Below are 15,505 nucleotides of genomic sequence, written 5' to 3'. Positions count from 1 at the left end.
AACGTTCGCTTAAGGTTATTGTTGAAAAGGAGAATGTTTGCAGAGTATTTTTATTCATGCAGCTTTCTTACATTTACCCTTCAGTTTTGTTTGAGAGAAATCGAGCCAAGTTTGAAACATGCTTGATTTGGAATAAGAAACAAGCCTGAGAAGTACATGTTTTGGTAGTTTTATTGTTCTCTGCTACAATTTTTTCTTTCAGTATTCTGGTTGTAAAGTATCTTTCAAATTTGATTTTCCAGAAGCTGATTTTGGTGGAAACAATGAACTTTTCATTTTCACGGTCCAATCAGTAGGCAATGACAGAACCACCTCTTCCTGTACCAGAAGAGGTGGCAGAGTCTACTTCTGTTTCTAATTTCGTGACATCTTTGGATGGACTTATAGCTGAAGATCAATTCCCAGAGTACCCTGCAGTTGAAAACCAATGAATATGTAGGTGAGAATGCTGGTGTTGGGAGTGATAAGAAACACACTGTCCTGGAGAATCACATTGATGTTTCTGAAGAAGATGGATGGATCACTATTCCATATACTAAGTGCATAGTAATCTAAACAATACTTACCTATGGTTCTCGTAGTTTATTAGTCTCTACTTATGACTTCAATGATTGGCTTTTGCTCATTTTCTTTTCATTTTTTCTCCCTTTCCTTACTCCTTTGAAAATGTTCAATTTGTAAAATATGTACTTGTTTTGAGCGTATTACCCCATACCATGTGTTGGACCAGTATGCATTTAAATCCAAACATTCAAGGTTGTGTAGGAGGGCAGTGGCCTGATGTTTGTTTTTATCACTAATGTGCAACTTCTGTAAACTAGAGTGGTTGGAAAGGTAAATGTCCTGGTTACTGGAATATAGAAGTTAAATGATCAGTTTTGCTGGAATTATGTTATATATACTCCGACTTGATTAGAATTTCCTGACATGGTTTGTTTACTAATTATATCTTCCTGAAGTTCCTATTTTGGTTTTGTTGATCTATTTCATGAATAAGATAACAAATCAGTAAGACTTAAAAAATTGTAAAATCATTTCTACTTTGAATTATTAATAAACAGTACTATCATAAAAATTAAAGTTGAGAGACGTAAATGTGTTGGAGAAGTCCAATAATTGATTTGTTATCTTATTGTAGTATTGAGGAATTTGACAAATCCAATGCCATAATCTTCTGATTGCTTGAGCTGGATTGTAGCAGAGCATTGTTGTATGCTTGGGAAGCTTATATAGGAACGTTATAAGGATCTCAAGGCCGACCCATGCTCCATCCTTTATGTAATAGTATCTTTGTATAATATGATGGTTGAATAATATTGGATTTTGGCTGTTTACTGTCAAGATTTTTCTTCTAGTACCTGTATCTGGGCATGGGTGTCAAACACATTCTTGGACATAGGTAAACTCTCACGATAAGTCTAGTGCTATCGAGGTACTTTTACAATGACTAAATCCGTGAAAAGACTTCAGAATAATTGAAAATACCCATGTTGATTTTTTTCTTTCTTTTTTAAAAAAGATTTCTGGATCAATGTTGAGATTTCCCCCCAAAAGAAAGATGGAGCAATAGAAAGAAGCCGCGCGTCCGGCTCTTTTAAAGGTAAATCAAGATATAATCATAATATGTATTGCTTAAGTGGTGTCGTGTTGTCCGTCCATGTTACTCGGATGTATGTGTTATTCATCCAACATGGGCATATTCAATTACTCTGAAGCCTTTTCATGTATTTAGAGAGTCCTTGTAAGCGTGATCGTCTATGTCGAGCACAGTTACTACACTAAAGGGATGGAGCAACATAGGATATAGTGACATGAAAAGGTTTACGCTCTTTGCAGATTTGAGAAGACATCAATGAGAAGGGTCAATTTCACCCAAGTCATTCTAAAAAAGAAGAAGATGATGAACCTCCCTGAAATGCTCCAGCACCGGTAAATGACGTCGCGGAAGGTGGAATTGATTCGATTGTTTTCTCCCTGTGCTTGTTGTATATGTGTAGGATTTTTTGTTTGATTGCTAGGTTTGTAATATATAAATCTTTTGTACTGAAACTTTGTTTCCTTTTAACATTCTTTAAAATCACTACATATAATAAATATTTCCATCCAGACTAACATTATAAATACATCTTCAACAGTAACCCTTATCAAATAATAAATTACAAAATTATTACTGTAGTCTCAATTACAAATTTTTTATTAAAAAATATGGGATTTTAATTAAAGGAAGATGTGTTTACAGAGCAAAAGCCAACCTGAATTAATTCCATGTCGTTGGCTCCACATTTCGAGGAGAAAAGCTTCCTCACTTTTAGGTTTTAGATAATCATCCAAGTCCAACTCCATCGTCTTCTTATTTGGAGCAGAGATTTGGCTTTGGTAATTTCCACCTCTGAATCCCGCTACAGAATTTGAAGGACGGCAATCGCTAAATTCTGGGCTCCATCTCCCTCGCCTGCTGCTCGTCAATTGATCGCTTAGATCTTGTGCACTAGTCACTTCCTATTTCATGTCAATGCAGTAAATATATGTACACACAAAATCAGCTCAACTCTGCATTTCTCAGTTAGGAAGTAAACATGGCAATGTGACTCGAACTCAGATATCAAATTCAAGTATCCATTACTCGTATAAATAAAATGAATTGTAATAATAAATTTGAATATCCGACACTATTTGAACGAAAGAAAAGGTCATCTATGAATCGGCTCAGAATAACAAATCTAGTATCCAAATTACAAAATTATCAGAATCTGCAAAAACAAATCGAATAGTGTTGGATATTCAACTTTTTACTATCAACTACCATCCCCCAAGTAGGGAATAAGATTACCTGAGAAAGATTGCGTTTATTCTCACAAGAAAAGGGAGAAACATCGCTAGAAGTCTCCCACTGTAACCAAGGCAGCATTATACCATCCATTTCAACAGGGACAGATTTAAACACTGCTGGATTCTGGAAAATTGGTGTCATTGTTATTCCCCCCATACTTGAACTAGTAGTATCACTCCTGTCTCCATCCAAAGATGAAATATCCGTGTCTTCAACATTCGAAACGAAATCTTCAATATACTTTTCAGCCTCCTCGGTTAATTGCCGAGACATTCTATATCTTTCATTGCTCCTCTGGAAAACATTTCAAATGATGATTTAACAATAAAAAGAAAGATTCAATCACCTTTCTTACAAAGAATGTCAGAATCTAATGGATTTTAACAAAGAAATGGCATGGACTCGAAAATAACCGTATAGAGTATAAAGTCAGCAGTATTGCAGTGAGTGTAGAAGGAAGTTGTACCTTTCGGGCTTGTAACGGTTTCTCAACAATCGTGTTCTTTGGTTCAGGAAGCAATTCCTTGACAATTTTAGAGATCTCTCTACCATGCTGCTCCTCCAATAGAATCTTAGCTAATAAATCTTGTTTACGCTTCTCAGACTGCACAATCAAAAAATAAAAACCAATCACTAATGTTTTCAAGTATGAAGTGCAGAGATTAATTAAGGAAATAAATAACATCAAAGATTTAAAATATCATTTAATGTTATATTAATAATCTTCTACTACTCTAGCATAAACCATAAACAGAAAAACCATGTTAATATGAATGAAAAGTACCAAGAAAAGTTACTTTTCTCATCAAAAGCAACTAAAATGTAAGCTTATTTTTGGTTTCCAATATAAAGTAAAAATCCAGAAGAAGTGTTGGTTCAGGTTTATCGTAAACAAATAGTATTAAGTCAGAACCAATGATACCTGGAACATAGATTGGTCCAGCACGGGCAACCAAAACTGGAACAATTTGTTACTTCTATATAACATTTAATTCGATAGTGATAGTCTTCTCCGGTTTGTTTAGTAGGAACTAAATACAATTTATTGAAACATAATAATATTTTTTGTTTATATAAACATATACTATAAAGTTTGTGAAATACTTTACTCAATAATGTTATCATAAATAAACTATATGTTGGTGTAATTCCCAAAAGGAACGTGTGTACCAATAAAAAATTGTTGGGGAAATAGTGATTTCTGGTGATAAAGTTTGTTGCATAGATAGTTTAAGCCAATGCACACACTAGTATTTATGAACTCATTCAAACACTTCTGTAAGTATGCAGTACCAATAAACCATAATCGTCACATAAATGGAAAATATTGCACCACAGAATGTTGATTTGTACCTTCTCCAATTTTGTTGTACACTTCCTTCTAGTTGCAGAAACAGCCTGATTTACATCAGAATTGTCAGGCCACAAGCTATCACTGCTTGCTATGCCAGGCTTCTTTGTTTTAACCATTGACTGCATAAACCAAGATACCATCCAGGTATTTTAGCAAACAAAATTTGTGAAGCAAATTATGCTCATGTAGGAGCAAATAAAGCATTAAACATGACCACCCAAAGAAAAATACACACTTGTTCAAGTTGTGTCTTGATCTCTTCCAAAGCATGTCTAAGCTCTTCTCGCATTGCACAATATAACACACCATTCACATCATCCCCGATGGGGTGCTCCCCCTAGCACGCAGGAAACATAAAAGTGAAATTTTTAGCAAAACATTTTCTAGTGGTTATTACATAATTGTGATTTTTTAAAAGATTGGAGCAACCTTTTTCTGTGCATATACCGCTTTTATTGTCCTCTCCATCCCATTTTTATTGGAAAGAGCAGCATCCCTCCCTTCATCATCAGTTATAACAGAAGAGTGGCTCTGATTTAATATACGTAAAAAAAATTCATTAAGCAAGCAAAATAAATTTTACATAAATGAGTTTGAACTTTGAAATATTCTAAAAGATATCTAGGTACAGTGAGGATTAACACAACCACTAAATAGCATCCTTATATAAAAATTCCACTAACCTAACTGGTGAAAGTAAAAGTTAGAATGATATTTTTTTCAAAGTGATAGATAATACTTACAGAATAGCCATCGTGATACTTTAAGTCTTTTTGGCTGAGAGATCTTCTTAGGCGTTGCCTATTATTTGAAGCTGTTGGCTTATGAGCGGAGGATGTCTGATTGTTTCCAACAATAGAACTCTTCATACTAGCACGGTTGCTTGAGTTCGGTAAATGTTCTAGATCACTCTACCAATTTAGGGAACAACGAATGCATACACGTCAACAAATTAGTATTCTTATTATTATTCCTAGTAGAATGAAAAACTAATAGGATTCATTAAAGCCAACCTCATCATTCAAGTTGACCAAGTGCAGCAGTACATTACTATCTATCATCAATGATACTCCACCTTTAATATTACTACAAGAAAATAAACATATTTGACATGCAAAATTTCTAAAGTTCCTCATTCACTTTCAACAAATGCAACACAGATGTACCAAAACTGATAAAAGATTACCTGCTATTCAAGTATAGAAAATGTACTATTCAATTATAGAAAAAAAATTTGTCATCTGAATCAAGAACAATTATACTACGTTATTCAGACTCGGATGTGTGTCTAATATGGGTACGAAAATGTGTTCGACATGGGAGTCAAATACTACAAGAAAAATGAAGAGTCACGGCAACATTGCATCCATAAAACAAATGTCACTGAAAGAGCTTACAATTCTAAATTTGGAACATAAACTTAGAATGATACTTGCAATTCCATAAAGAGCTTGATAGTTTTGAATAATTTAAAAGTGAAATCAGAAGTACTTGTCAAATACTCCCATATTTTTCTCATTTTGGCCAATTTATTTAAACTTTCATCGAAGCAATGCCATATGATAAAAGGTCTAATTGGCTTGTCCGCCTAAATTTGATCTTTGAGTCCAAATTAAGCAAACGTCAAGCACAAACAAGCAAGCAGATAGTTAAATCCAGTTAGTTTAACCAAATTTATACACCTAAACTAGAACACTAAGCAATTACACAACCAATCAATCTGATATGACTAAAGAACTCATCTAAACAATGAGCTCATGCATAAGAACAAAAACAGTAATGGAGAAAATGATGATGATAGCAATATTACCTTAGAATCTCTAATCTGATACGGAACAACCGAAACCGATCTTCTCTTCCTGGAGCTAGCGGTGTCCGAAGTTAGCCTTCCTTCAGCACCACTATTTACAGCACTGCCTCTCGATCCTTGCCTAGACACCGACCGTCCTCTCGTCTGAGTCACATTCTGTCCTCGTCCTCCTCCTATACCTTTGTGTGGTGTGACGTCATCAATCCGGGAATCCGAACGTCCTCGGAGTGAGGAGTCAAAGAGCTCGATAGCAAGATCATCAAGACTAATCTCCGGGAATTCCGTTCCCCTTACGGTAGTAACGAACCTCCCCTTGTTCCTCGGAGACGGAGTAGGCTCATCGTCATCGTCACCGAAACCGGGAAGCCGGCGGGAGAATCTGCTGAGACTCCTGGCGCGGCGGTGGACGGAGGAGGAGGAGGAGGAGGAGCGGTTGGAGGAAGAAGAGTCACCGGGAGTGTTGGCGACGGAGGCTCTCTTAGTTGTTGACTTGAAAGCTGAAGTTGCCATTGAGAACAAAACCAGAGAGAGAGAGGAGTGATTGGTCGGGGGAATTTATTAGGGATTTAGAGAGGAAATCTTGCGATTTTGGGGCATTTAATTTTTGAATCCATCGAATCTAAAACGTAAGGAAATACAGCTCAACCAGGAAGACAACGAAGAATACAGAAAAATTTTGAAAATAATGAAGAAGATTGGCGGAGTGGTCGAAATTTTGACCAAATTTGAAATTTGGAGATTAAATAGGAAAATAAAAATCGATATTTACCTTTATTTTTTATATTTTAGATATTTCGTATGGATTCAAATATATATATTTATAAACTGTTATTTAATTTGGATAAATAAATTATTGAATAAAGTATTTCACATATTAGTCATAATTTGTTTATAGATACATTTAAATATAGATGTTTATATATATATTTCATACGTCAATTTTTAATAAAAAATTTTGGAATTTAATTCGACTAATATTTATAAATTTATAAAATTATATTTGTTTTTTATTATCCTAATTTGAATTATTTGAAATTGGAAAATCTATTGTTCAAGAGTCGGGGCTCAGTTTATAGGTCTACCTGTAAAATGAGACTTCACTATTACGGGACCAAAGGGTTTAAAGATTTGGACTTAACTCGCCTACTTCCCATGCATTATTTTTATCACACGTCTCATTCAAATAAGTTGTTATCCATTTATCAAAGGCTTTTAAGCATGGGACACCATCCACATTTTCACATGATGTTCATTATCTCCACCTTTTTCATTTATAATTATTTAATATTATATTGATTAATAATTTATACATATTATATTTTATCTCACCTATTAAATGAGTAAAAGAAAATATTTCTTTTAAAAAAAACTTATTTGAAAAAATCACACAATGAATTATAAACAATTTATACATAAATCTTATTAAATATAAGTTTGATCCTTTTATGTATATAGTTTTTAATTATTTTATTTTAAAATATACAAAACATATAAATATTATAATATCATTATACAATATTTGTTATACAAATTGTTAATCCGAGAATAAAAAATAATATTCAAATATTATTATAAAAATAAAAAATAATAAACGATTTTACATGTCTTAGGATTATTAGAAGTATAACAATCCGAAATATAATCACACCTAAGATAATAAAACAAACGAAATTAAATTTCTTAAATAATATTAAAATGATATAAAAAGAAATACTCTATGTGATAGATCAATTAATTGGAAATGAGTTGATGTCCATCGCTACAAGGTTTTCTTAATACACATTTTCAGTCACTCCTTGGTGCCTGAGATTGTCAGTCATCACATCACCAAAAATTATCACGAACCATAATCTTGCATTTATCTATCATCGAAAAACTAGAGAAGAAAAGCTTAAAAGCTTGTAAACTTGTTGAAACTTGTCAACTTATAAAATTGTTAAACTTTTGAAACTTTATTTATAGGAGATTTTCAAAGGAAAAAAATTAAGGTAAATCAATAATTCTGAAACTACAATATCGTATTTTGCTCGAATATAAATTAGTAATAATATATTCATATTTTAATTGAATATAAATTCATAAATAATATATTTTTATTTAATCAAATATAAATTTATAAATAATATATTCATATTTCAATAGAATATAAATTCGTAAATAACATATTTGAATTTCAATTGAATATAAATCCTTAAATAATATAACATTATCCTATTAATATTCAAATTTTAAAGAATCCATATGGTATCCTTTTGATTCAGTATATTTAAACAGATATATCAAATTTAAGCAAAATTTAATTACCAAATTTATCAATGAATTTAACACATTTTTCCAAAGATACTAATTATTGATAGACACAATTCCGTTGCGCTTACTCTTTTCTCCCATTATTCAGGATACCATAGGTGCAATTACTTTGCATTTGACGGTCACCACAAGTTCTTTAAGTCAAGGATTGTGGTGGTAATTTTCTTCGGTTAATTCTCTGTTATTTTTTTCTCTAGTTAATTGTTGTTCAATTTTATTAATTTTCAGTTGTATTTTAAAGTATTTATAATAATATTTTTATGGGTGTTTTTTGGTAAAGTGTATCATGGCTACCCTTACTTTTGAGTTCCTGGTGTTTCTTATATTTGTCTTTTTCATGGTTTGTGGTTATATGAGCTTTCTTGGTTACTTGTTTTCTCGATGTTTGGTTTCTTAGTTTGTTTGTATATGACATTTTGTTAGTTTTCAGATATATGTGTTGAATGTTACTGCAATTATTGTTCACTTTAAATATTTTTCAAGTGTTCTTTTTCTATGTCTAGTGTTCGAAAACGTCGGAGTGATTCATTGCTTCAACTGTTCATGCTCTTGCTCATTATGCTGTCATTGGTTGCTCATTGTTATATTTTTAGAATTTTGCTGCAGGTTCTAATGTGAGCTAGAGTATTAATAGACTTCTAAAATTGCGTTCTACTGCTCTCAGCATCTTCTCCTCTTCAAGTTCTCTTAGGCTAAGAGATATTTGGGAATCAATTCGAATCAAAAGGGAGAAAGTTCCTTGGCAGAATCTAATTTGGTTTCCCATGCATATTCTTAAATTCAGTTTGATTGCTTGGATGTCTTTGTTAAACAGATTACCAACTAGAGACCGGCTCCTCAAAATGGGAATTTCAACTGAAGGGACCTGTGTTAACTGCAGAGATGAACAGGAAACAAGAAATCATATTTTCTGTCAATGCACTATGGCAGTTCGTCTTTGGTGCTCTGTCCTATCGCTTAATGGCTTGAAGAATACATCATCTATATGGGAAGAAATGGTTAATCGGGCTTCTTCAACTTGGAAAGGGAAATCCTTACTCATCACAATCCTGAAGATATATTGGACAGCCTATATTTACACATTGTGGGAAATCACAAAATTTTCCAAGGTCGCCACGGATCTACTGATGAATTGCTCAATGTTATTATTGAAGTGTGCGTATCCAACTTAAGGATAAAAATATTAATAGAGCTAGTAGATTTAACTCTAAACTTTGTATTGCATGGGGTATTACTTAACCAATCTTTATCTTTGTAAACAGGTTGTGTATAATCCTTTTGTATTGATTGGTTGATCGTGTTTTGTAGCAGAACTCTGCTCTTTGAATAATAAAAATTTGATCTATCCAAAAAAAAATCTAGTATGTATATAGCAAGACGTTGTTGTTGACATTTTATTTGACTAATGAATATAACACAATCTTACTTTCAAAAAAAATTATTAATTATTATTTAAATGAAAGATTATTTTATTAGAAATAACACTAATATAAAACAAAAACATTAGTAACGATGATAAAACAAAAATACACCTTTAAAGGTTTTTTTAACATATTTTAAAGAATTTCCACGTTTCCAGGGATGTACTTATGGGTATTGGCCCCAAACTTTTTGGTACAATGCCATTCTTAATCTTTATTAATTTAAAATTTATTTAATTTAAATGTTGTCTTTTAATTTTTAAATTTATATATTAAATAAGCTCCCAATTATTTAAAATTATGTAATTTAATTCTTACACCGTCCTTCGTTTTATGACATGGTATATGTAAATACATTCTTTTAACATGTCCACGTATTTTTTTACATGTAATAATCGTATTATATATGATATATAAAATATTAATAATTACTTTTACATAAATCTTTAGATCGTGTTAATATTAATCTTTATATATGATTTAGTTCTACGGTCATAGTATGCCATTAACAAAATATATGTGTTCTCGTAGTTGTACTAAAAGGAAATGAAGTAAAATAAAACTTTGGGTTTTGTCAAGAGCTTAATTGTCAACTATGAGGGCAAGTGTAACGTATAAAAATGTGTTAAATACGATTATATTTAAAAAATAGAGTATGTATTATCATAATTGAATATGAATATGAATATCAATATTTTAGAAAGAATAAAAAGTTTGATTACTTATAATTATTTTAAAAAGAAATTCATGTATATAGAGAGTTATACACTCGCATACTCTACACATAAAAAGAAAATAAAGAGTGGGAATAACAGTGCAACTTGATTCATAGACTATTTAATGGAGATAGCTAGGAACTAAAATAGGGTGCACCGGTTGTATCGAACAAGATAAAGAGCAGCAATCCAATGGCAAAAGTTAAAACTAAATTGTATTACAGCAATAATAGTTATAATAATGAGGAGTATTTTGCAGGGTAAAGGTCTCTAAGACCTTACAAGGCTATGCTAGCTTAGAATCGTCATATTTAATATTTGTCCTTTTCATCTTAATGTTCTCATTTTCAGCCGGCAAAGATCACTAGTGAGACGGACCTGCATTTTCACTCTCATGTCTGATTGTCGATTGAATATCCCTCCCAAGTATAATAATAGTCGTAAATGAAACTTCATAGAAATGTAAAGTAGTATTGAGAGTAGAAACCCAAAGCTTGTGACGAGAGAATCATGCTTGTGTTCACAATAATGGTAAATGTATAACACCCACATACCGATGCGAGTGACCCAATTCGATCCGTGCTATCACATTAGGGTCATCGGAGCGATCCACGATAAAAATCCGGGAAAATTTAAAATTTATGTTAAAATGCGTAAAATCTTAAAACAATTTATAAATAATACAAATTCAAAAAAAAACCATTCATATGTTATAAACAAGATTAAAATCGTATAAGTTTCAAACTCATATATAAAAACAAAATACAACTTACATGCCCCCTAATCACATGCACCGTACTCTGCAAGCAACGCCGGTGGAACTCCTTTACTGATGTCAATAGTTGCATTGGTTTGATTCTTTTAACCTGAAATGGGGAGTAAAAGAGTGAACTTTGGGAAGCTCAGTAATACAGAACTTGTAACATCCCAAACTATGGGTTAGTGATCAAATTGTAAAGTTTTAGAATTTGGTGACTAAAGTAGAAGAATGGATTAGTTCAGTGATTTATTTGGAAGTATTTCCTAAAAGTTGTTAGTAATTATTAAAGGAACTAAAGGGTAAAATGGTCATTTGATCATTTAAGGAATTAAAAAATGTGATAGTGGGGATATATATTTTACACGTGGGAAATGAGGGAAATGAGTTTCCAGAGTTTTCTTCTTCTCCTTTCTTCTTCACGCGTGGAAGCCAAGAGCAAAGGTGAGAATTTTTATTAGTTGATTATTATGTGAATTCTAAGTTGGTTTTGATTCTTTGGAAAGTAAGAAAGCTTAAAGAAGTCTAAAGATAAGTGGAAACTCAAAGATGAAGAGGTTAGAGGAGATTAAATAAAATGGGGTTTTAAGTGAAATTTTGAATAAGAAGGTTTAAATGAATTTGGAAGATGAATTTGACTTGTCATCTATAAGAATAAGAAGTTAGAAGTGTTAAAATTAAGTTTGGATAACATGGAAAATTGGGTATGATTATTGATTTCCATATGAAAGATGAGATAAATGAATATTAATGAGTTTAAGTATGTATATGAAAGTTAGAAATATGAAAGGGGTTGAAATAGGAAGGATTTAATCCAAAAAGAATAATTTTCGGGTTCAAAAAGAGGTTCTGGGCAGAGTGCATCGATGCACATTCATAGTGCATCGATGCATCAAGGTTAAAACCCATAAATCGTTTGAAGGTGTATCGATGCACAGGAAGTGCATCGATGCACTCTTTTAAAATAAATACATCGAATGCAATTCGTGCATCGATGCATAAGTAGTGCATCGATGCATCCCAGTAATAAATAAACATCGAATGTATTTTATGCACCGATGCATCAGTAGTGCATCGATGCATACCTTCATTAAAAGATGAAATTGCATTTTCTCTTAGTCTAAAGAGTGAACCATTAGAGTATATTAGTTATAATACTAATATAGATCTATGTATGATGATGTAGATATAGAACGTGATCCCGTTCCGGATCAATTGAAGGATTATAATCGAATCAAAGCAAAGCTAAGGTGAGTGCACATTCTCTAGTATATGAGGTTTAAGGGAAAATAAGACTTGTGATAAGTCTATTTCCAATAGTGAAAAACATGAATTCGTAGAAGTATGTATTTGTTATGATTTATATGTGTGCATGAGTATATGTGTTATTGATATGAATATGGTAAGTACAAGGGATTAATGGTGATGATAAGAATAATAATAAGGATAATGAAATGATAGGTATATGTGAATATAGGTATTGATGTGTTTTGTATGTATTGTAAGATGATATGTTTATGTGATAACATGATAAGATGACAATGATTTACATGTCATATGAACACATGAGAAATGTTATGAGCCATATGAAAGAGAAAATATATGTGATACATGAGGGTGAATCCTATGTTTATGTGAATATGAACTCATATGAGAATTGACATGAACTACATGATTACATGTATATTTGAATGAAACCATGAGCTTATATGAATATATGATATGGTTACATGAATATGTAAAAGGATATAAAAGATAATGCCCATGTTATGTGTCATGAGAGCTAGGGGTATAGTTGGCATGCCAAGAGTCGAGGGTCTATGTGGTCCTTCGAGATATATATGTATTCTTTGGAACATGTGTGAAGTCTGGTGAGACACATACTTGATCCTTGGCATATGTATATGATTCTTAAGGAATGATATGTGGTCTTTCGGGATATATATGTATTCTTTGGAACATGTGTGAAGTCTGGTGAGACACATACTTGATCCTTGGCATATGTATATGATTGTTAAGGAATGATATGTGGTCATTCGGGACATATATGTATTCTTTGGAACATGTGTGAAGTCTGGTGAGACACATACTTGATCCCTAGTATATGTATATGATTATTAAGGAATGATATGTGGTCCTTATGGACATTATTATATGGCACTACGGTGCAATTCTACGCGGCACTCCGGTGCAATTATATGTGGCACTTCGGTGCAATTATATGAGCTGTGGTGACAACATTAGTGCACAACCTCTATGTACTCGCTTATCTTTAGTTCTCACATGTGTATCATGGGCTATTAAATAGATAATATTAATAACGTGATATGATAATATGTTTGTTTCCTTGTGGAATTTCATGTGTGATATTGATTGTACAAATGGTAAATTATAAGATCATATGATGAAAGGAATCAATGATAGTGATAAAATAAGAAAGAAATGAAGATGATAATATAGTTGCTTGGGTGTACGTGTTTTATGATAGTATATATATATGGTTTACATGACATGATATGTATATGTGCAATTGGTTATGATATATGTTATATGTTATGGACATAAGAGATCATAGGAACATGAGATAAGAGATATGAATGATAATGACATATATGTATCCATATATTTGTTACATGTAAAAGTATGAGTGGTATGAAATAATAGTAGTAATTGTTTAGGTATGATTATTAGTTACCGTTTACCTTATATGTTTATATGCCTCACTAAATCTTTGACTTAGCGTGTAAGTGATTTATACGTAGGTTTCGAGAAGAGTAAAGAGAAATGTGGAGCAAGACAGGCCAGTTCTCCTTACTAAAGGTCAGATCAGAAAAGATGTGAATAATATGTATTTTAGTATATAAAGTTCTAGTTGGCATGTTTTCAAAAGAATCTATTGTTTAAGCTATGAACAATTTTATAAATGATTCGAATAGTTATATGTAAATAAATAAGTGAAATATACATGCTCTGATTGGTTTTGTAATAATGAAAATGTTTTTTTTATGTAAATTAGTCATTTATATGTTATAAAAGTTTTAAATTACTCACTATTTTATACAAGTACATGTTTTAAAAGGTCAATGTGACACCTCGGATTCGTATCCGGGTCGGATACGGGTTGGGGTGTTACAGAACTACCAAGTGATACTAAAGGACATGTAGATAAAAGGAACATCATAAATTTTCCTTATTGACTCGGTCATCTGTAGGTTTTCGTAATGAGCTGAGGTTCCAGTGATATTTCATTGAGTAAAAGCCATAAAATTTCAGTTTATAGGAAACATTTAGAGTATCTAGTCTTCAGGAGATCGAGAAAGGATGTCTAGTGTGTTCCAACTAAAACCAGTGAAGTGATACAAGTCTCTTTTAAAACAGTAACAGTTTAAAACATATTTTTAAAAATCATAGTAATACCCTCCAACCGAACACCGTTATGCAGTTCCCCAGAACTGCATCCATAAGGACTTGCCTTAAGCACATAGCAGAGGAGCCACCATAAGGGAGTACCTTGGGGCCTAAAAGCCTACCCAAGCAAGTTTCTCGGGGCCTCGGAGCCTACCCAAGGGTCACCTTAGGTTCGTAAAGAATTATCAGCTCGATTGGTTTGAACCTATATAAGGAATTATCAGTTTGACAGAGCTGGACCTGTTTACTTCAGCCTACCCATACAGTACCCAGTAGAAATCAAATTGAGCAGTAACTTTAATATCAAAATAATGATCTAGTAGTATATAGTAAAAATGATCATGTAGTTATTTAAATCACATAAATGCCCTCCAGCCATACACCATATGCAGTCTCATAATTTACCCAAGGGAGTGCCTTGGGGCCTGAGAGCCTACCCAAGAAAGTTTCTCAGGGTCTCAGAGCCTACCCAATGGTTACCTTAGGTCCGTAAGGAATTACCAGCTCGATCGGTCTGAACCTATATAAGGAATTACCAATTTGATCGAGCTGAACCTCCATACTGTAGTATCCTACCTAGATAATGTCCCAATAAAACAGTTCAAGTAGTAACCAATAGATTTCATTATCCATAAATCAGAATGATCATATTTTACAGTGAAACAGGTAACCATATAACAGGTAACCATATAACATATTTCAGGTCACCATAGCTCATAAACCAGTAAATCAATGATTTCAGAAAATCACGTTTTAAAACAAGTAAAACATTTACATGTCACATAAGGAACACACTAAAGGATCCAGTTATTATTTGGAGATACTTGGTATTTATCAGGTAGGGGACCATGAAACTTTTGTAATTTAATAGGATTTCATAATCAAGATCCCTATAAAAA

The 15,505-nt window shown here is 32.5% G+C and overlaps 1 protein-coding gene across 1 annotated transcript; it reads right to left on the bottom strand.

Annotated features, from left to right (window-relative positions):
- Positions 1–2,170: 2,170 nt before the first annotated feature.
- Positions 2,171–6,740, bottom strand: LOC120178564. Its single transcript, XM_039184379.1, has 8 exons — positions 5,995–6,740; positions 4,928–5,095; positions 4,614–4,715; positions 4,420–4,521; positions 4,184–4,303; positions 3,297–3,434; positions 2,831–3,124; positions 2,171–2,499 (listed from the first exon to the last, which is right to left on the bottom strand). Exons 1-8 carry the CDS (start codon positions 6,502–6,504, stop codon positions 2,218–2,220), a joined length of 1,716 nt encoding a protein of 571 aa, XP_039040310.1. The 5' UTR covers positions 6,505–6,740; the 3' UTR covers positions 2,171–2,217.
- Positions 6,741–15,505: the final 8,765 nt, after the last annotated feature.

The sequence above is a fragment of the Hibiscus syriacus genome, unplaced genomic scaffold (genome assembly GCF_006381635.1).
Source record: "Hibiscus syriacus cultivar Baekdansim isolate YM2019G1 unplaced genomic scaffold, ASM638163v2 tig00112353_pilon, whole genome shotgun sequence".
NCBI lineage: Eukaryota > Viridiplantae > Streptophyta > Magnoliopsida > Malvales > Malvaceae > Hibiscus > Hibiscus syriacus.
The sequence above is the reverse complement of the archived record's forward strand: the minus strand, read 5'-3'. Positions and strand labels throughout refer to the sequence as shown.

Coding starts and splice junctions, on each gene's coding strand:
- LOC120178564 (XM_039184379.1), bottom strand. CDS start 6,504: ATGGCAACTTCAGCTTTCAAGTCAACAACTAAGAGAGCCTCCGTCGCC. Junction 3,435..4,183: donor GTACAACAAAATTGGAGAAG/GTACAAATCAAC, acceptor TTGATTGTGCAG/TCTGAGAAGCGTAAACAAGA. Junction 2,500..2,830: donor ATAAACGCAATCTTTCTCAG/GTAATCTTATTC, acceptor GACATGAAATAG/GAAGTGACTAGTGCACAAGA.